Source organism: Prionailurus viverrinus, chromosome A2 (genome assembly GCF_022837055.1).
Source record: "Prionailurus viverrinus isolate Anna chromosome A2, UM_Priviv_1.0, whole genome shotgun sequence".
NCBI classification, from domain to species: Eukaryota; Metazoa; Chordata; class Mammalia; order Carnivora; family Felidae; genus Prionailurus; species Prionailurus viverrinus.
The window spans coordinates 31,035,837-31,056,646 of NC_062562.1; the positions used below are offsets into that span (position 1 = coordinate 31,035,837).

Genomic DNA, 20,810 nt, shown 5'->3' on the forward strand with positions numbered 1-20,810 from the left:
ACAGTCGACAGCACTTCAACTCACGCTGAGTTGGGATCTATTGTTATCTATGGCACATATATTCTCCATGAGACATCTCACAGGTGTTTTGCCCTCAGAAACATGAGACGGCACTCTAGCACTAAGCTTGAGGGGCATCTGATACAGCAACATCACCACGAAAAAGCACACACGCAAAACAATTTGCACTAAATACACGACAAAAGGCATACTTCTTCATTTTATGAGAGGTAAAACAGAAGGGAGAGTACTGCCTTGCTCAACCTCAACTGGCAAACGTACATGCTGGGCGATTCCAATCTTTCGTCCCTCTACACGTGTCTCAGGGTAACCGCAAAAGTGCTGTGGGTATTGATTTTGGGGATAACAGATTCTGATGATGAGTAGGCAAATTTGCAAATACTCTGTGAATAATGAGGATCCAACGAGATTATAATCTATTTGACCTGTTCAGGAGTAAGGAGCTTTCGCCAGGATTCAAGTTTAGGTCTCATTTCCAAGCTCATTCTCTTTCCACTTCTCCCCACCGCCTTCATCAATTAGTCACAGGATTACACTCTGCCCTGAGTATTTGATGAATCAATGGCCAAGGTGGTCACAGTTCACTCTTCAAGCTGCAGATTCCTGCTAAAGCCTTAAACATTGAACAGGCTAGAATGGCTGCTTAATCACGAAAATGACATGGATCCAATGGAATCTAAAGAAGGTGGAAATCAACCAAGTTACTTGGTAATGTGCATGCTTTGAAAATGTTCCATGGTAAGGATTGCATGAACTGATTCAGCTTGACAAAGTTTTATTTCTTTGAGGTCTATGCAACAGAAGTTAATGTGTTCAGGCTTATCCTCAACAAAGATCGCGTGGTCCTTGAAGCAACTGCTCCAATTCCTGAGAGTATATTCTTAAATTTTATTAGTTTATTATCATTTTATGTATTTATTTTGTGGTAAAATACATATAATATAAAACTTACCGCTCTAACCATTTTTAAATGGCATTAAATACCATGTTGGTAAACCATCACCACCATCTATCTCCAGAACTTTTTCATCTTTCTGAACTAAAATTCCATACCTATTAAATATTAACTCCCCAATTCCTGCTCCCACCACACAGTCATCATTCTCTTTTCCGTCTCTGTGAACTTGACTACTTGAGGGTAATTTTTATTACATGTTGGGACCAAATGTTTTTCAGCAGTAACACTTCTCTGAAATTATGGTGAAAATCAGTGGGAAAAAAAATGAGTCAGACAGTATATCTATACTTACACTTAAGTATTTTTATAACTGTTCTTCTGTTTTGAATAAGACAATTAAAGATTCCAAAGGAGACACTGGCCCCAGCCATCAGCATCTATACCAAACGAGCATGTGGGAACTCAGTTGTTCACAGAGAAGACCCATAAGATAAATCGCCACTGATAATCGGGCAAGTTATTTCTCCTGACTTTTGAGCCTCGGGGCATAACTTAACATTTCACAGACCATAGAATTTCCATGATATAGCACTTCTTCCTTACTCAAGGCAGTTTCCTGATCATTCTAGAAGAGGTACGGGAAGCATTCAAAAGCGTTAGCCAATAACTGCAAGAAAAGAGAACCCAATGTCAACGAGGCTCAGACCCAGAGAGTCAGTTCTGGAGGGAACTCTTCAACATCCTGACATTCCTGACCATCTGGTGTAAAACAATGCTCATCCGCATGTGATCACAGTCTCATGCAAACAACAGTGGATGTTGTTATGTGTTAGCCAACAACAGCGTCCAGTTGTGGTAGTATCACGTAGCCTTGGTCTTCTGTGATGACTACGGTATTTTCCCTTGTTGCCTATACCATTCTTTACTCTTGTTTTAGTTTACTGAACACTCCTCTAAACCTTTTTTGGGAATCAGCAGAAAATGGATTAAAAGGGAAAGAAAAGCCTTAATTTTGCTCATATATTTAACAAGTATTTTTTAATGTTGATTTATTTTTGAGAGAGAGAGAGAGAGAGAGAGAGAGAGCGAGCGAGCTGGGGAGGGGCAGAGAGAGAGACAGAATCCAAAGCTGGCTCCAGGCTCTGAGCTGTCAGCACAGAGCCTGACGAGGAGCTCGAACTCAGACCGTGAGATCATGACCTGAGTGCAAGTCGGACGCTCAACTGACTGAGCCATCCAGGCGCCCCTCATAGATATTTTAGAAAGCAAACCTATCAAAATGGGGAGTTTCCACGTCTGTTCTTATCTATGTTAAGAAAAGGAAATAAGGATATAAACTAAACAGGAAATGATCTCAAAATTATTAATATTCATATGATTTTGTTTTTAAACTGTTTTACTGAGACTTGAGCAAATACAAACTCAAGTGAGGAGGCTGAAATAGCATACTGAGACGCAGGCTATTCAAGATGGGAGAAAAAAAAAGCTAAGAAATGCTACTAAAAGTACATCACCTAAGTTCCCTGTCATAATCAGAAGGATGGAAACACCGATACTTGTTAAAAATGAATGACGTGTAAATACCGTGAGGCTGAAAGAAGCTCATGGTACTTGAACAGCGGCAAGGGGTCCAGTGTGGTTGGATGTGAGGAAGTAGTTAGCCATCACTAGAGAAATAGGAACGTAGTCTATAGTTTTCCCAAAGTGAAGGAACATGAAGGAAGCTTCTACTCAAAAGTAGAAGAAAATAGAAAAAGGGAGAGGAACAAAGATGGCAAACACAAACCAACAAAAAAGTGGTAGTAATGATTAAGTGATCACAACAAATGTAAATATATTATATCCACGGATGAAAAGATTATCAGTTTAGAAGTAAAACACAATATCCATCATGTGCTGCTTACTGAAAACACACCCATGAGAAAAGGTTGAAATAAAGGAATGAAAAAGCATACTCTTGCTTGCTATTATTCACCCAAAGGAGGCTAGTGTGCAATGTTAATACTGTACAAACCAGAATTTAAGTGAATATAATTAGTAGTGAAAAAAGAAATTTTACGTGTGATTAAAACTGATCCTTGGTCACTTCAACATCATTAGTGATACATTTGTTGATCACTTTGTAACAGCCACTGGTCCACTATTTATATTCTAGGACAATATTATTCATGCAGCATTCATAAGCTTTTTAAAAACCATACAAATGATTTTTATGTTAAAGTAAATCAAATGCAAAAAACACTAAAAAGAGATGTTTCAAAAACAAAGGAAAAATCTAGACAAATAAACTTGCAGGCACCCAAAATACAGCCACAAAACATATAAAGCAAAAACAGAAATTCAAGAATAAACAAACCCATAAATACAATGAGGGATTTTAAGATACCTCTCTCAGGCAACAGAAGATCAAAAAGGCAAAAAATTAGGAAGGTGACAGAGGATATCACATCAATAGTGATTATTGCTCACTATCACATTTTTTCCTAACAATTTAGGAACATTACCTTCCTTATTCTTACTTTATACTGGGAAGAAAATACTCAACATCCTTATTTTCTAAATGAGAAACAGAAGCTATAAGGTGTTAAGGAACTTGGTCAAGGTCACTTAGAGACCACTGTCTGAAACTGAAATTTGCTGATTCATAGTTCTTTCTGGACTTGAATGCCCCTGTTTCTATCTGCCTGCTCTACAGTCCTTAAGTATTTTCCCTGATGTTGTAGGGGGAAGACTGGTAAAGGAAATAAACTCTACTCCTTAAATTCCGGCTCCATGGGACAATGTGCAAAGTTGTACACTTTCTCTCAGATTGCGTTCTTAAACATCAAACACAAGGTTCAGGTTCAATCACTTCTTTTTTTTTTTTTTAATTTTTGTAACGTTTATTTATTTTTGACAAAGAGAGTGAGCGTGAGCAGGGGAGAGGCAAAGAGCGAAGGAGACAGAATCGGAAGCAGGCTTCAGGCTCTGAGCTATCAGTGCAGCGTCTGACATTGAGCTCAAACCCACAAACCATGAGATAATGACCTGAGCTGAAGTCAGATGCTTAACCGACTGAGCCACCCAGGCACCCTGAGGTTCAATAATATCTGTGGTCTTATTTCTATAGTTCTTGTGTCTGTTCACCTTCTCCCCCATTCTCTAGACTACCATTTCACTCCCCTATCAGACGGAGATCCCAGTTTTGTTATCTCAGATGGTTTTTTCCAGGTAAAGTGTATTCACACCAGTTGGACTTCCAATCGGTAATTCTATTTAAAGCTTCTTGAGATGCCAGGTGTTAGTTGCCCTTTAAGGCAGGAACCATTACAATTTCATTTTATAAATGAAGAAAAATGACTTCACCAAGGCAAAAAAACAAAAATCAAAAAACAAAAAAACAAAACACCTGCTCCAATGACAAATACAGCCAGGGAGTGGCAGATGTGCATCAGGTCCCAAGTGTGTCTGATACCATAGAGATGGCTTTCAATCCCTATGCTTGGGAAAGACCACCCACTGATCTTATTTCACCAGAATTGTTTCTTATGAAATATTCATCATCCAGATGAATTCTTGATGATCCACACAGCAATGGAGTTCAGGAGAAGATGGATGCTTCATAACCATGAACAAACTCAAGGTCAAATTTATCTATACTGATTTGAACCTCTCCCTCAAACAGGAAGAGAGTTGCCAAGTGGTTCGCAAAATTAGTTGGTTGGTATTTCAGCTCTTATCCCTTCCCGCCTCTCTGTCCAAGGCTCTGATGCTTGCCATGATTTGTTAAATGTGAAAGAGGAAGGAGAAACTAGAAAAGGGCATTGGGTGTTCACAATCTTGACCATGAGAACTGGGGAAAAAACCTTCCCTCCTTTCCCTTACCACTTACTCAATGGAAACACGACCTCTTCTAACATTCTTTGGCAAGAGTCAAACAAGAGGTTTCCCAGAACCCCAGGATTGCAGGGAAATAAGAAATAAAGTAATCAATGAGCTGAGCTAGTTAATGCTCACAGTCCTTTATAGGTTGGTGCTAGACTTTTCAGTACCTTTAGGGAAATTACAGATACCCTCTCAACTACGAATTAGAAAAAGCCCCCAATCTCTCGAGATAGAGTCCTGCCTTACGGCAAGGTGAGCTGCAAGGTGTCTTATGCTAAACAAGATGTGCTCCTCCTTTCGGGAGTCATCAGAGCCTAGGTGAATATCAGCCTCCAATCACCCCCTAGGCCGGGCACCTTTGTGCAGTGCACAAACTGTACAACTCTATGTGGCAGCCCTGATCTTCTCTCAAGCGAGAGCTTATGAATTTATGCATGCATTTCAGGAAATGCAGGTTTAGCAATTTCCTGAGTAATTAGCTTCTCTTAACAAGAGCTGATCACTGAGTTTCAATCAGTCTTTCTAGGCGCCATAGCAGTAACGACAACCACTGGTATTTACTGAGTACCAACTACATGTTAAGCACTGTCATAGACAATTTACAGAGATGATGAAATGAGCCAGTTTGTGGAACTGAGTTTTCAGCGCCATCCATCTGGATGTTGACGAGTTTCTGTCCCAAATCTCCTTTTTATTGTGTATAATTAATACTAAGCAAATTCTTTCTGGCAGTACTTGGCCAAAAGGCTCACTTAACTTCTGAGGCAACCGTGGAACTCTAGGAAGACCTCAGCATTGGAATGAGAAGATGCTTGCCTTCCTATCTGCTAAAGAGCAAGTCCGTTTGTTCATTCATTCATTAGTTCATTTGACTGAGGTATTTGAAATATAATAAGCTGCACATATTCATAGAACATAGCTTGATAAAATTTGATATACATATACACATATATAGCAACAAAGCCATCATCAGCATGATCACAAGAGAGAAAAAAAAAACCCTATTATCCTTGAAAGGTTCCTCTTCCCTTTTGCCTTTCCTCCTTCCCACTCTCCCCACCTCTCCTGTCCCTAAATAACCATTGATCTGCTAGTGATTGAATTTTCGAGAGTTTCATATAAATGGAATCCTCGAGTGTGTAACTTTTTGGTCTGATTTCTTTCACTGAGAATAAAGATTTTTAGATTCATTCATGTTGTTGCATGTATCAAAAGTCCATTCCTTTTTATTGCAGAATAGTATTCTACTGTACGAATACAACACAATTTATCCATTGGTCCATTAATGGACATGTGGTTTGTTTCCAATTTTTGCCTATTCAAAAGAAAGCGAAAAGCAGCCGTTTTTAAAGCTCCATGCTTAAAGTATTGTCTCATTCAATCCTTACAACCATGCTATAGTTACATAATGATATCCTTGGTTTTCAGATGATGAAAGGAAGGTTCAGGAAGGCGGATTACCTTGGTCAATGTTTGGGAGCCACATAGCTGGGATTTGAACACAGTTAGTGAATGTCAGTGCTCAAACTCGGGAATACCACGAGCCAAGAAGAACGAAATGGAAGTGAAAAAAATGGAAGCCACAGGAGACCAACACAAAGCCTGAAGTCTCTGTGGATCTTCCGCAAAGAGGACTGTCTACATCTGCCTGCGAAGGAGTCCACATCATACCATGCAAAATCTCAAGACAGGAGCTGGGAAGCTCCTGGAAAACAGCCACACCGGGATCACACCTGGACCGAGGGCTTACAGGTAATGATTACTTAAAAAATAACTGTCAAATGAATAAATGGGTGAGGGTATGAGCCGATAGCTGAACGGATGGACAGGTGGAGAAAGTTAGTTATCAGTGGGCTTGATGGTAGATTCATCCAACCATCCCATGAAACTACTCAAAATATCTCACGAGTCATAAGGCAGAGATCATCTTGATAGTAAATCAATTGTCACACCAGCTCACAGGGTAGGCTACACAGTCTGCAAAAAGGGTGGGCAGCAGTGAACACAGGCAGCAAGTCCAAGTCCTGAGGCCCACTCGCAATCTTGAGGATCCCAGAATGCATTTAGTATAAAGGCCATCCGTCTTGAAAGCTGGAAAATCCAATGGCAGCTAACCTTTCCTGTGTTTGCAAACGAGCCTTGGTTTCCCCAGGCATCACACTCTGGACACAAGTCTTGACAAGGCCCTGCTGGTAGAACTTGGCCGCAATGCTGCTGATTTGATCCGGCAAAGGCCCTGAAGCCTGAACCCAGCTTCCAGGCCCATCTCTGACAGTTCTGTTGAAAACAAGTTCATTAACAGGCAGTTTTACTGAATACCGTGCATGGGCATATTTCCCATTGCCATGTGATGATGTCACTGCATTTACGGAGCCAAGATCAACACGGCATCGTCGACGTGACTGGTTTCCTGAGAACTGTGCGGGAGATTGCTTTTGGGCCTCCTTCTGCCTCCCTTCCCCACTCACGTCTCACGCTGCACCGAAAGCACTGGGATGAGTGACGGCGAAGGTGAACGCAGGAGAGGCCGCTTGGAAGCAATGTAATCCAATCCACTTGGAGAGCGGTGTGCCTTACTGCGGCCATGAAATTCCATTTTGAGCTCAGCATGTGCTGATGGAATAATGAAATGAAGATGATAGTGCAAACGGCTGGTGAGTCTAATGATGGTGTTTGTGGGGTTTTTAAAGGGGCTATTAGACGATGCATTCCCGTCTTATGAACCAGAACCACCCAGCGGGCCCAGAGAGATGAACCACTTTGTCATTCGTCTCTCCCTTCCCCCAGATCTACCAGCCTCTGTCCCTCTTGGTATAAATAGCTTCGCACGTTAAAAAAAGACTAAACTGTCAATAGCCTGTAGTGAATTGCAAAGCTGGGTGCTGACACTGGGGACCCAGCCCAGGGGTGAGTCACAGCTGTAAAATGCATGGCTTTACAACAGCAGGGACTGGAGCATTTTCTGGGTCAACAGGCCAAGCGAGGGGCTGAGGAGCAGGGCCGGTAAAAGGATTTTAAAAGCATCATGAATTCCCCCTTTAACATTAACAACGTGTCTTCAGGCTGTGTCCAAGAGACGTCAGTCAGGGGCAAGATGCCAGAGACGGAAGGGGGTAGTTTTGGGGGTTCATCCCATTACTGCCCCCAGGCAACTCTGCTGCAGTGTCTTAAAGACCCAAATAACGGTCATGGTGACGACAGTAGGTACCATTCGATGAGGACCTGCTAGGGGTCAGCATCCCCTAGGCTCTTTAAAGAGAAACTTAGGTAGTCTTCATCGCTACTTCAGACTTAGGCAAGAGTGTCTTCATTTTACAAGACAAAACAAGCGAAGTTCAGTCCACTCAAGGTCACAGAGCTAAAAACGGGCAGATCCAAGATGTGGCTCCATGTGTTCCGAACACCAGTTTTTCCCACGACCCTCGAGCAGCCGTTCTCAAGCTTTGGCACATATCAGAAACACCTAGAGTCCAAAAAGAATGGTGGGCCCACCTTCAGAGTTCCGGTTCAGTAGGTCTGGGACAGAGCCTTGGAGTCTGCATTTTTAGGAAAGTTCCCAAGCGGTACGGGACCTTTAACTTTGAAAAACCGCTGGACGAGGCTGACAAAACGTGGGTCATCTAAGGAACAGCTCAGCCTGAGGGGCGCCTGTGTGGTTCAGTTGGTCAAGCATCTGACTCCTGATTTCGGCCGAGGTCACGATCTTAAGGTTCGTGAGATCGAGCTCTGTGTTGGGCTCCTCCTTGCTGAGCATGGGGGGAGCCTGCTTGGGATTCTTTTTTCCTCTGCCCCTCCCTGACTTGATCTCTCTTTCTCTCTCTCCAAATAACTAGAGAACATTACAAGTAATAATTGGAGCAACAACTCGGCTCAAATGTCATCTCCTCAACGATGCTTTCCTTGGCCCCCCCATCTAAAGCAGCTTCTCTAAATGAGGGACCAGGAAGCGATAGCCTTTGAGTGAAATCAGGCCCACTGACTACTTCTTTTACACCAAGTTTTACTGTCATATGCCCATTCACCCACAGGTTGTCTCTGACTGCTTTTCCACTACAGCATCAGAGTATTTGTGATAGAGGTTACATATGTCCTGCAAAGCCTAAAATAATTACTGTGCGGCTCTTCGCAGAAAACGTTTGTCCTCTCTGGATCTAAACCATATCACCCTTTTTTTATTGCTTCTCTAGCACACATCACTTTCACAGTAGCGTGAACGCAAGTCGTCTGCATTCACGCTACTGTGAACAGCATCCTCTGCTACGATGTCGGCTTCGTAAGGGGAAGGATACTGGTCTGCTCGTGGCTGTCCCTCAGCGCCTGGAAAAGGCCTGGCATATAGCTGGCACTCAATAAATACCCGCTGAATGAATATCACCGGTGAGTGTCCAGGTATGCACAGGAACACGGGGGCCACTGGAGGGAGTAGAGGAAATGTGGTTCTCGCCACGTGGGCTGTCGGCCAGGATCGAAGAGTGAGAAGAGCCAGAGATAAACAGAGACTGTTGACGGGGCAAAGTTAGCCTTTGAAGTTTCCTGCTTCCTGCAGGGATGGGGAAACTGGAGGTGGAGAAAAGAGAAATCCCTTAGTCACCAGAGTCAACCTGAGATTAGAAGAAACTTCCCTCCCCTAAGAATGAAAGGGCCTTGTGTGATGCATGTGGCGTGTACTTCCAACATATGCCAAGTCGGCTTCCTTGGATCTGATACCCTGGGTGGGTCACCGGAGAAGAAAGAGGGGTGGAGGAGGAAGAGCCCAAACAAGCACTGGGGTTGCAGAGACAGCTGGTGTGAATCCTGGCTCTGCCCCTTACTACCTGTGGCAAGCGAGTGGAGTTTCTGATCCTCTCTGAGTGGCGAGGTATTCCCTGGAGAAGGGAGGGCCTTTGTACAAGGATCGGTACAAGACCAATGTGATGGTCTATTCAGGTAACATCTGTTTCACAGAACGAGTAATCGGCATCAGGCATTATTTTAGGCACCGAGTACCTGGGGTGAAAGAGACAATGTATGATTTCCTCCAACAGGCTCACGTGTGAAAAGGGAGGGCATGTGATAAAAGGGGTAGACATCAACCTATTGAGAGTATCTGTACGGGGGCTCTCTGTTGCCTTACCCCCACTTGCAGGCAGGGACATCAAGGCGATGGGTGTGAGGGCTCCTTCGATGTCCCAGAGGCCACCAAGGCTGTGGGGTTTTCCAGGCTTCGCATCCCTGGATGCCTTGGCAAGAGCTGGACACTACATGGGCTCCATTCATTTCCCCCCAAACCATCCACGACACCCTGCCCAAAATTTTTTAAAGTTTCTTAAAAGTTTATTTGAGAGAGAGAGCGTGCGCGCAAGAGAGCACAGGTGCATAAGAGCAGGAGGGGGGCAGAAAGAGAAGGAAAGAGAGAGAATCTCAAACAGGCTCCACACTGTCAGTGCAGAGCCAGACGTGGGGCTCAATCTCACCGTTGAGATCATGACTTGAGCTGAAATCAAGAGTCAGACGCCGAATCAGTCAACTGGGGCACCCAGGTGCTCCCCTTTTTAAAAAATGTATGTATTTTTCAGTTTATTTATTGAGAGAGAGAGAGAGAGAGCACGTGCATGTGTACACACACACAAGCACGGGGTGGGGGGCAGTGCGGCAGGGTGGGGAGAGGGAGAGAGGAAGAGAGAGAGAATCCCAAGCAGGTTCAGTGCTGTCAGCACTGAGCCTGACTCAGGGCTCGCTCTTAGGGACGGTGACCGTGACATCATGAGCCGAAATGAAGAGTCAGATCCTCAACCGACCGAGCCACCCAGGCGCCCCCCCCCCCCCCGCCCAATTCTTGATGCAAATACAAAGTTGGTACTGACTTCATTTCCCTTCTGAGCTTCACAAAATGGATACTTTAACATCAACAAGCCAGATCTTTGCATGGCTGGCTTCTTCAGGTCATTCCGCAGCAGTTCAAACACCGCCGGTCCGAGAGGCTGCCCCTGACCAATCAATCTAGATTAGCCAGTCCACCCAACATGCCAGTCCACGTCCATTATCACAGAAGCTGCTGTATTGTCTTCATGGTATGGATTACATAAAACACAACGAGTAAAGCACCTAGCACAACAGCCGACACATGTAAACATGAGTCCACTAAACGCTTACAGCACTGTTATTAAAATGATTGTTCTTTTTGCACATATCTGGAACATCTATTTGCTTTCTAATTTAGGTCTCCAACACCCACCCCCTTACAACTACAATCTAGCAGAAACCTTAATTAGCGTGTTTATAGTTTTATCCTCAGTGCCTCAGACAGTGCCTGAAGCATAGTAGGTACACACGAGTATCTGCTGAATAAGTGAATGGATGCATGAAAAACTCTCCAGCATAGTCTCTGATTCTCTCCTCACCCCCTCAGGGAGAACACAGTCCAGGGGAGCACCGCCAAGAAGCCCACCCATCAGAGATGGGTGCGAAAGAAGCTCTAAGCGGCAAATAAAGAGAGGCCAGAGCCAGAAGTGATGCCTCTCGCTGACTTGCTGATCCCCTGAGGGGCAGCACAAACGGCCTATGAGCGGCCTATGGACTCACTCCTCCTAGGCCTAGTGACGGTGATGTTGCAGATTTTAGGCACCAAGGAAGGTGGGTGGGGGAGCTCATCTCTTCAGCAGACAGCTCTGAGACCTGCTTGGGACACGGGAGAACTCAGTCAGGTGGCCCCGTCTAAGCCCCTGTCCAAGTAGCTCTGACTCAGTGGAGCCAGAACTTCATTAGAAAGATGTTGCACCTTGGGGCGCCTGGGTGGCTCAGTCGGTTGAGCATCCGACTTCGGCTCAGGTCCTGGTCTCACAGGTTTGTGTGTTCGAGCCCCGCATCAGGCTCTGTGCTGACAGCTCGGAGCCTGGAGCCCGCTTCAGATTCTGTGTCTCCCTCTGTCTCTGCCCCTCCCCACCTCACGCTCTGCCTCAATGAAAAAATGTTGAAAGAAGGAAAGATGTTGCACCTTTACAACACTCACACAGCAGACGACGTTGGGAAAAGAAAGGCCTCTGTCTCGGCAGAATTCGAAATGATTTGACTGAAAGCTTTGGAGAAGGCTGAGGAGGAACGTGGGACTCCTGTTAACCGTCCTCCATCCTCACCCAACCTTCCTCTGTCCCGGACAAGCAATTGTTCCTTTCCCCCTCTTGCTGCCTGCTCAGTTCGGGGCAACAGTTATCGGTGACACGATAGCTGCACAGGAAGGGCAGTAAGGTGACAACCATTTCAGCGAGCACCTTCTGTGTGCCCACCCTCCTTCATTTGGGGTCCTGGGGCCTATCCGTCTAGGAACACCAACTCCCAGGTGGGTTGGTGAAGACTGAATTGGTCTCAGCTGCTCGGTTGTGTGGCCGGGGGCACGTTGTTAAATCTGAGCCCTGCTTTGTTCACCTCTGACACAGAGACAGGAGCGACAAGGACCCGGTAAGGCTGATTCGAGAATTAAATAGGGTAACGCAAGCAAAGTTAAAAACGGTGGTGGGCACGTAACAAGCGCTGAGGATTTTCTCCACTGTCATCATCATCATCATGAGAAAACCAACACTCTTGGAAAGTGAGTACCTTTCTCGGTCAGAAAGGTACGGAGGAGGGGCCAGATGTGCCCGACTGCAGAGGTGAGGTTCTTCCCGCTGGACCATGCTGCTTCTTCCTCCTCGCCCTGTGGCTCCCAAAGGGCTCCCCACATTTGGACTGAGACGCAGATGATTCCCTGCCAGACCCTAGGCTCCTGCCACCATGCTCCAGGCCCGGGTCTTAGAGTCAGCAGCTTTCACGCACGTGTGGGCTAAAGCACCCCAGTCTCCCGTCCCCCGTAAGCTGAGAAAACCCTGAAGCCACCGAAATGGTTAGGGGAATCTGCTTAGAACACATACCTTTAAGAGAAACACAAGGAGCAGGAAAACCTGATACGGAATAATCCTTCATGTTAGAAAAAAAACAAAACATTTTGATGACTTCTGTCTTTTCTGTGTGATGCAATCCTGAACGTTTCTGCTTCTGCCGAGCATCTGGGTCATCTGCCTGTCTCTTAACAAGTATCTGCTGGCTGGCTGCTACAGGTCAGGCACTGTGCTAGGTGCTGGGGGATTCGTGAAGATCGAACCAGACAAGACCCCTGCCCTCTCGGGTCTTAGAGCAGAGTGAAGGAGGCCAACACCAAGCAGATAATCACACAGGTATTTAATTACATTTGAAAACGTGCTAATAAGGGAAGTTGCAGGGACAGCTACCCAGCATGTAACTGGGGACCCAATCTCACAGTGGGTGTAGGCGGTGGTCAGAGACGCGCCTTCAGGAAACGCATTTAATCTGATACCTGATGGATGAGCAACGGTCACTAAATGAAAAGCCAAACAAAGACTTTTATGTACCTCCAAGAGAGATACTCCACACTTTCACGGGGCTCGAAACCAACTAGTTCACCCCCTCCTGTAGGCAGCACTGGATGATCTGACTTGCCACATGGGGCAGAATTATGAAAGCCGAACGCTGGACGCTGACTCCTGGTATCTGCCGCCTTCCTGTGGTCACGTGATGCGCGAGTTGAGACTTCTGGACGAATGACCCAATCACTGCTCTTTAGGCGCAAAGACACAGTTTAAGGCCAAGGGAATATTACTAACGTTTGGAAGCCAAGGATTGGGGACGTTCATATTTGAGAACTGTCTACCGTCTACAGATGCTGGAGTATCCAAAACATCGATAAAGAGGAATTCACTCAGGAGAAGCAACCTGAGGGCGTCTTCAGGCTTGCATGGAGCACTGAGCAGAACGAACAGAAAAAAACACATCCACACGTGCCCGGCGAAGACTGTGTACCCAGAGGACTTACCAGTTATAACCTTTCTGGAGGGCAGTTTCCCACAACAAGTCAAAAGCCTTAAAAAGGCTTACGTGTGACCACTCCACCTCTCAGAATTGTTCTTCAGGAGAGGAAAAGGCAAATGCACAGGGTCGACGGCTGCCCCCACCTTATTTAATGAAGCGGAGAGCTGCCAACAAGGCACCCTTCAAAAAGAAACCGTCAGCTCAGGGTGCTCAACAGTGGCACTCTTGGCACTCCGACTTGCTTTGTCTTTGTAGAAACATCTGGCGATTTTCCGGATGCTCAGCGTCCCAAGCTGCTACCCATTTTAACGCTAGTGGAATTATTTTGACCGTTAAGTACCCCCTTCTAAACATCCATTTCCAAATGCTCCCCCTAGTGGTGGGTGGTACCACTAGGTTTCCACGCTGGAAACTCCCAGGGAGGACCAAACAACTCTTCCAAAGGATAACCTGGATCTAAATGTACAGATCCCGAAAAATGTTCACAGGAGATGAAGTGAAACGAAAGTCAGGGTAAATGGACGGCATCATCACATTTTTTTTTTTGTCCGAAACAAAAGACAAAGTACTCCTTTTACAAAGATACTTGCTGCACGCCTATTATAAAGGTTGCAAAACAATACTCCTTACTGGTGGAATTACGGGTGATTTTGACCCACTTCCTTAGGTATCTCATATTTTCTTTTCTTTATTTCTTTTTTTTTTTCAACGAGCCAGTTTTCCCTATATCAAAGGAGAACTCGATTTCTGTTTTGGAGAATAAAAGGTGGCCCATGTGTCGCTCCCTGGTCCTCACCCCACTCCAATCCTTGTTTTGACTCACTGAGGATAGCAGGGTCTGTTTGTTTGGAAAGCACGGCCTCTGCTCAAGCAGCAAGGGTTCCCCCCTTTTTCACTCTGCCAAATACCTGACCCTGTTAGGAGGGAGCAGCTATGCCACTGGAACTAGAACATGGTAGGCACTCAAGGAACTGCTGATCTGGGTCAGCCTTTTATGCCTCGACTGAGCCAAAATTTTGCCGACTGACCCTTTAGGTTTTAACGTCACTTTCATCCAGTGTCTCTCAACCCCACCTGAGTGAACCCCCAGGGTCACTGGGCACTGTCTGGAGGCAGCTTTGGTCATCCCAAGGTCTTGGGGAGTGGGTGGCTTATGCTACTGGGATCTAATGGGGAGAGGCCAAGGAAGCTGCGAATAATCCTACACTGAAAGGGGCAGTCCCAACAGCAAAAAGTTACCCAGCCCCAAATTCCAATAGGGCTCCGGCAGAGAACCCCTGCTCACCATCTACAGTTCTTACGGCGTCCTAAATATTTTTCCAAATTCTTCCTGAAGTATCACCCACTATAAATTTATCACCCCGACAGCTCTAGGAGACGGGGCACATGCTAGCGAGCGTGAAGACAAACTGGAAACGAGCACAGATGGTCAATCAGGGCAGGTTAGGTCGTGGAGGGCTCTCTGGATGACAGGACATACCTTGTTTGAAGCGAATGGCGGGAGAGGGGTGTGAGCGGCCCCAGTGACTAAAAATCCTTAAAAGTCACAACATGAACGCCCTTCCTTTCTGGCATCATCGGTCATATGTACCATTTCTCACACTACTTTAAGAAGGTTGGGTTTTGAAGCTAGGAGATTTTTTTTAAGATTTAAAAAAAATGTGTTATTTATTTTTGAGAGACAGAGTGAGAGAGCGGGCGGGGGGGGAGGGGTAGAGGGGGAGGGAGAGAGAGAATCTGAAGCAGGCTCCACACTCGGCACAGAGCCCGATGTGGGGCTTGACCCCACAATCCTGGGATCGCGACCTGAGCTGAAATCAAGAGTTGGACACTCAAGCTGACTGAGCCACCCAGGCGCTCCTTAGCGAGGAGATTTTTATGAAATTAAATGCCCATATTCAAAAACACCTCTCTAAATGGGAGGAGACTTCCATGTGCATTATATATAATTGAAGGCATTTCTCAGAAGCAATAGAATAATAAAGAGTATCACCTGAAGGTATACTACCAACCCCGTGATCAGGGAGTAAAATGAAAGGTTCTCACAGAAATGAAAGCACATTACTCTTAACCCTAACTAGTCTTTAGTATTTTGCCTGCAGCACAGAGTATTTAATGTTCACTGTAATTTCTCTTGGTAAAAAAAAGGAGTTTTCTCAAATCAGAGATGACTAACATGATATTAAACATCAGCATTTTCAGTGAAAGGCATTCAGGGTCCCCAATTTTTTTAATCTTAGAACATTCTTAGAACATTAGAGCTTTTTAAAAAAAAACCTTTAAATGTATAAAAAGTTCCATAATAGATATTAAAATATCTCATAATTTTATCTTCATTTTTATTTTTATTTTTTTTGCGGGGGGAGGGAGGCAGATGGAGAAGGAGAGAGAATCCCAAGTGGGCTCCATGCTGTCAGCATAGAGCCTGACATGGGGCTTGATCCTACAATCATGAGATCACGATGTGAGCCGAACTCAAGAGTCATGTGCTTAACCAACTGAGCCCCCACACGCCTGAACGATATCATAATTTTAAAATTTGATTCCATTTCTTTCGTCCAACATGATCCCTTCAAACACCTTTAAATATAGACTCGTATTTTATTAGGCAAATATACAGTCGATCAAAGAGTCTGAAGAGATAATCTCTCACTCTCTGGAGAACAAATGCCCTTTCTAACTCTCTGTGTCACATAGGTTTGACTAAGTTCAGGGAATAGAGGAGACCATCCAAGGAACAGGAGAGTTATATAAGAGATGGGAATATCCTGTCACTGGACATAATTCAACCCATTTGTTGAAGAGCATTAATTGTTTTCTTGCAAAACAAATCAAAGAAAGTGGTTCTTTGTTTCCCTATAACGTTCCTTTTGGATGAGACAAGCGGCCTCCAAAAATACTGTAAGCGCTCACTTCAGAATTGGCGAATTGAACCAAGACTCCAGTTTCCACAACCGCCTGTTTTCTTGGTCCTACAGAAAATTTTCTCCACATCTGAAAATCATAGAATGATGTTTCACGGTCTTAGAGAAGAGTCTACCTAAGCAGGGAACCCAAAATAGCTTAACTTCAGAATTTCAGGGCCCAATGTCGCAGAAAGCAACGTGAACAAAAGAGAGATGGGTCTCTTAGAAGTTGCTGGAAATGAGGTTAGCAAGAAAATGAAACAAGCTCGCAGATGTATCTAGGTGTGAAAATTCACTGCTCAAACACTGGCAGCAGGGCGATGATGTCAAAGATTCTCAGTCACCCAGCACCTCATTTGACTTTTTCAGACAAACTCAATCAAATACTCTCATTTTTCTGAAGCCTACTCTTTAATAACACAATCTTCACTGAAGCAGAAGAAAATAAAGATAGAACCTTAGCCTGTAAGCTGAGAGACAATGGTTTTATTTCTTCCTGCTAATATCTCAGCACAGAACTCCCTTAAATTCTCATGGAGATCATTTTCTGTGAATGTTGCTGTTCTAAAACATTTTCTTCCTAGTAAGAATTAGGACAGAGATCACAAAAACGAAGTGCCTGTAGGGCTTGGGAAGGTAACATCAAAGGCTGAAATGGACTGGGCGATCCGGAGAGATCCAACTGTCTAAAAAGAAGGGCCAGCATCCAGCTCAGTGGCCGGCACCCAATCCTTGCAGGGATGAGATGCCAGATCCTCAATTCTTTAAAATACAACTATGAACTTTTACATTAAAACTCCTCATTTTTAAGGATTAGTCACTAATGCAAAATTTTAAAGAAAACTTTGCTAGCTGAGCCAATCCTGCCAGTGTGCTTGACTTCGGGTGCCAATTTGTGACCTCATATATTAGAAGACAATGAGAAATGGCTCATCAAAGAGATGTTATCCGTGTCTAACTCGGGAGTCACTTGGGAATTCTTGGGTCTTTCTTAATCATAAAGAACTTTTTCCAGAAGCGTTATCGCGCAGAGATTTCCTGACTTCACATTTTAGGGGTATTTTAAGCTTGAAAACATTCTGTCAGACATAGAGAAGATCACTAGAGGAAGAATTTTCTGTGTCAGAGGGAAAAAGAGGGGTGCACCGCTCAGAGCTCATCAAAGTATCCAGCTAAAAAGAGGGGACTTCTAAGCCAACATGAGTCTGTGGAAGAGAAAACGCCAACTATAGAAATACAAAGCAGAGGCTGTACATCCCTGAGAAAAACACAGTGAAACAGAGTTCATCTAATCAAGCCAATAATATTTACAGCCTGGAGGAAGTGCCAAATATTTCAGGAAATGCCAATGTCTTTCTTTGCAGAGCAAGGCCAAACTTAGTATTTAAACACAGCATATATCACTGGGAAGAATAAGGCAAATCCCTATTTCCTCCCTCTCCTTTAACAAAGAATCTTAGAGATTCATGGCCGATGTAGAAATCCCTTCCACCCTTCAAAAATCAAGTTTCCTTCTCTCATGTTTTAAAGCCACTGTTCCTGACAAGTTTCTAGTCAGTCTTCTGTTGACAGTTAATAATGGCAATCCAGAATGAATTAACAGTGGCCCACGCAGGACTCAGTTCCCACTGGGGCCCCCGAAGCCGTTCAACCCATGGAGCCCCAACCACTTCTCTGAATCAGCAAAGTTAACTCTTCCCTCTGAACTGGAACGAGGAAGGACGGGCGGCCCAAACCACAACTGCCCCCGCCCTCCCCCCCCACCCCTCCCCCCCCCACCGCCCAATCAAGAATGGTACCTGTTCAGGCTTCAGCCCTGGTGGGATCCAGGCGTACTCCTCCAAGGCGCAGCCTGAGTCGTCGTCTGAGGTCGAGTTCCTCTGGAAGTCAAACATGAGTTTGCTGACAGTCTTCTCCATCTCTAGGGGCATCACTGTCACCATGTGCTCCTCCTGAGGGCACTTGCAGTGCAAGCAGATCTTCCTGTAAGCAGCAAAGGCGGTAGGTGAGAAGGAAGGCAAAAGAAACCATTTTCAACTGGCTGCTAGTCACCAGCCCTTGGATCCCAAACCATAAACACATTCCTTGGCAACTGGCTCTTGGCAAGAGCCTCTAAAGCAGCGATCCACAGCACGCCTGTCTTTGGAAAAGGTGTGGCGGTACACATGTGGAAACGTCATGGAAGGTCAGAGGCCGCCAGGTAAGCAGGATGACAATGTTCAAACTTGAACTTCAACCTTTCTTCTAAATCAATATCCCAAAAGCCATGCCAAAGTATCTTTTACTAGACAGAGCACTGGACATGGACGGCTGCAAATTTTCTTGCCTGTAGTAGTAATTAAGTAGACATAACACATATGCTGACCAGAAATATTACCTGTGGATGTAACAAATATTGACAACGCACCATTTTTATAAAAGCTTCCTAGAAGCTTGGAAAATGGAAGTGGTTATAGAAAGAACTGCAGGTGAGATTTTTCTTGAAGAAAAAGAGCGAAAATACGTTTTTCCCACGAAATAAATCTGGCCCCAAGATCTCATGGGAAAGACATTGTCACCTGTACTAAATATCCCCATGGGTTTGAAATTCTCATCAGAAACCCAAATCTCTATGGTTTTTTTAATATGCAGTATAAGAGGATCACGCATGTGCATTATGTGAAAAGGTAGCAGCCGAAGATAAAAATCTGGCCCCAAAGTTGAAGATTTCTCTTTTAAGGTTACCCCCTGTTCTTTTCCATGCTTACAAAAATGATGAAGCAGTAAAAAGGTTGATATCGGCAACACAAAAGCATTTCTAGCTTCCAATGATAAAAAAAGAGGGGAAAAAATGGGAGGAATAAAATTTTAAGAAAATAAGTCATTCTATGTGGTACTCAGATCTTTATGATTAGTTTCGGTAACATCATATCCAGGCAATGAGAGAGCCCAGAATCCTAATCCCCACATGCGCCTAATTTTTTTGACAATAGCTTTCTTCAGATCTAATTCCCCTACCATGAAGTTCACCATTTTAAAGTGTACAAATCACTGGCTTTTAGTATATTCATAGCTTTGTGAAGCCATCACCACGATTTAATGTTAGATCATTTTCATTATCCCCAAAGAAACCCAGGGCACATGAGTAGTGACTTTCCACATTCCCTTCCCTCCTGTCCCTGACAACCACTAATCTATTTTCTATCTCCAGGGCTTTGCCTATCCTGGAGATCCCACACAAATGGAATCATGCAATACGTAGTCTTTTGAAACTGGCTTCTTTCACACAGCATGAGATGTTCAAGGTGAATCCACGTTGTAGCATGTACCAGTCTTTCCTTCCCTTTTATTGTATTATAATATTCCATAGTGTGGATATGTTACGCTCTGTTTATTCATTCATCAGTTGGACATTTTGGCTGTTTCCACTTTTTTACTTTCGTGAATAACACTGCTCTAAATGTTTATACACAAGTATTTTTGGGTGAACATATGTTTTCAATTCTCTTGGGTATATATCCAGCAGAATTACTAGGTGATATGGTAACTTTACGTGTAACATTTTGAGGAACTGTCAAACTGTTCTTTAAAAATATCAGTGCCATCGTCCATTCCCACCAAGAACGAATGAGCACTTTATTTTCTCCACATCCTTGCCACACACGCTATTATCTTTCTGTTGGTGCCATCCCAGTGGGTGTGGAGTGGCATCTTATTGTGGTTTTGGTTTGTATTTTCTTAATAGCTAATGATATTGAGCATCTTTTTACGCGCTTATTATAAATCTACTTTGGAGAACGTTCAAACTTTTAGCCCATTTTAAAAACTGTTATTTTCTGTTTATTGCTGAATTATAAGCATTCTTTAGATATGTTTCTGAATACAAGTCCTTTATCAGAAATAGGATTTGGAGAAATATTCTCGCACGCTGTGGGTGGCCCTCACTTTCGTGACGATGCCCACTGATGCACACATTTCTTATTACGAGGAACTCCCATTTATTTCTTTTTCTGCTGTTGCTTGTGCTTTTGGTATCATACCTAAGAAACCACTGAGTGACTCAAAGTTATAAGGATTTACTCCTATATTTTCATCGAGGATTTTATGGCTTTGGCTCTTGTTTTGGGTCTATGAGCCATTATGAGTTAATTTTCATGCATGGCGTGAGGTAGGAGTCCAACTTCATAGTTGTGTGGCTATTCAACTGTCCCAGCACCATTTGTTAAAAAGTCCATTCTTTCTCCATTGGATTGTCTGGTCCAAAAGCAACTGATCATAAATATAAGGGTTTATTTCTGGACTTT

The 20,810-nt window shown here is 44.2% G+C and overlaps 1 protein-coding gene across 6 annotated transcripts in view; it reads right to left on the reverse strand.

Moving 5' to 3' along the window:
- PRICKLE2 (prickle planar cell polarity protein 2) overlaps positions 1-20,810 on the reverse strand; it is a 325,723-nt gene that overhangs the window by 70,906 nt on the left and 234,007 nt on the right. For all 6 annotated transcript variants that reach the window (XM_047850085.1, XM_047850086.1, XM_047850084.1 and 3 more), the window contains one exon: positions 18,327-18,510. In XM_047850085.1, coding sequence (XP_047706041.1) covers positions 18,327-18,510 — 184 coding nt within the window. The remainder of the gene's footprint in view (positions 1-18,326; positions 18,511-20,810) is intronic.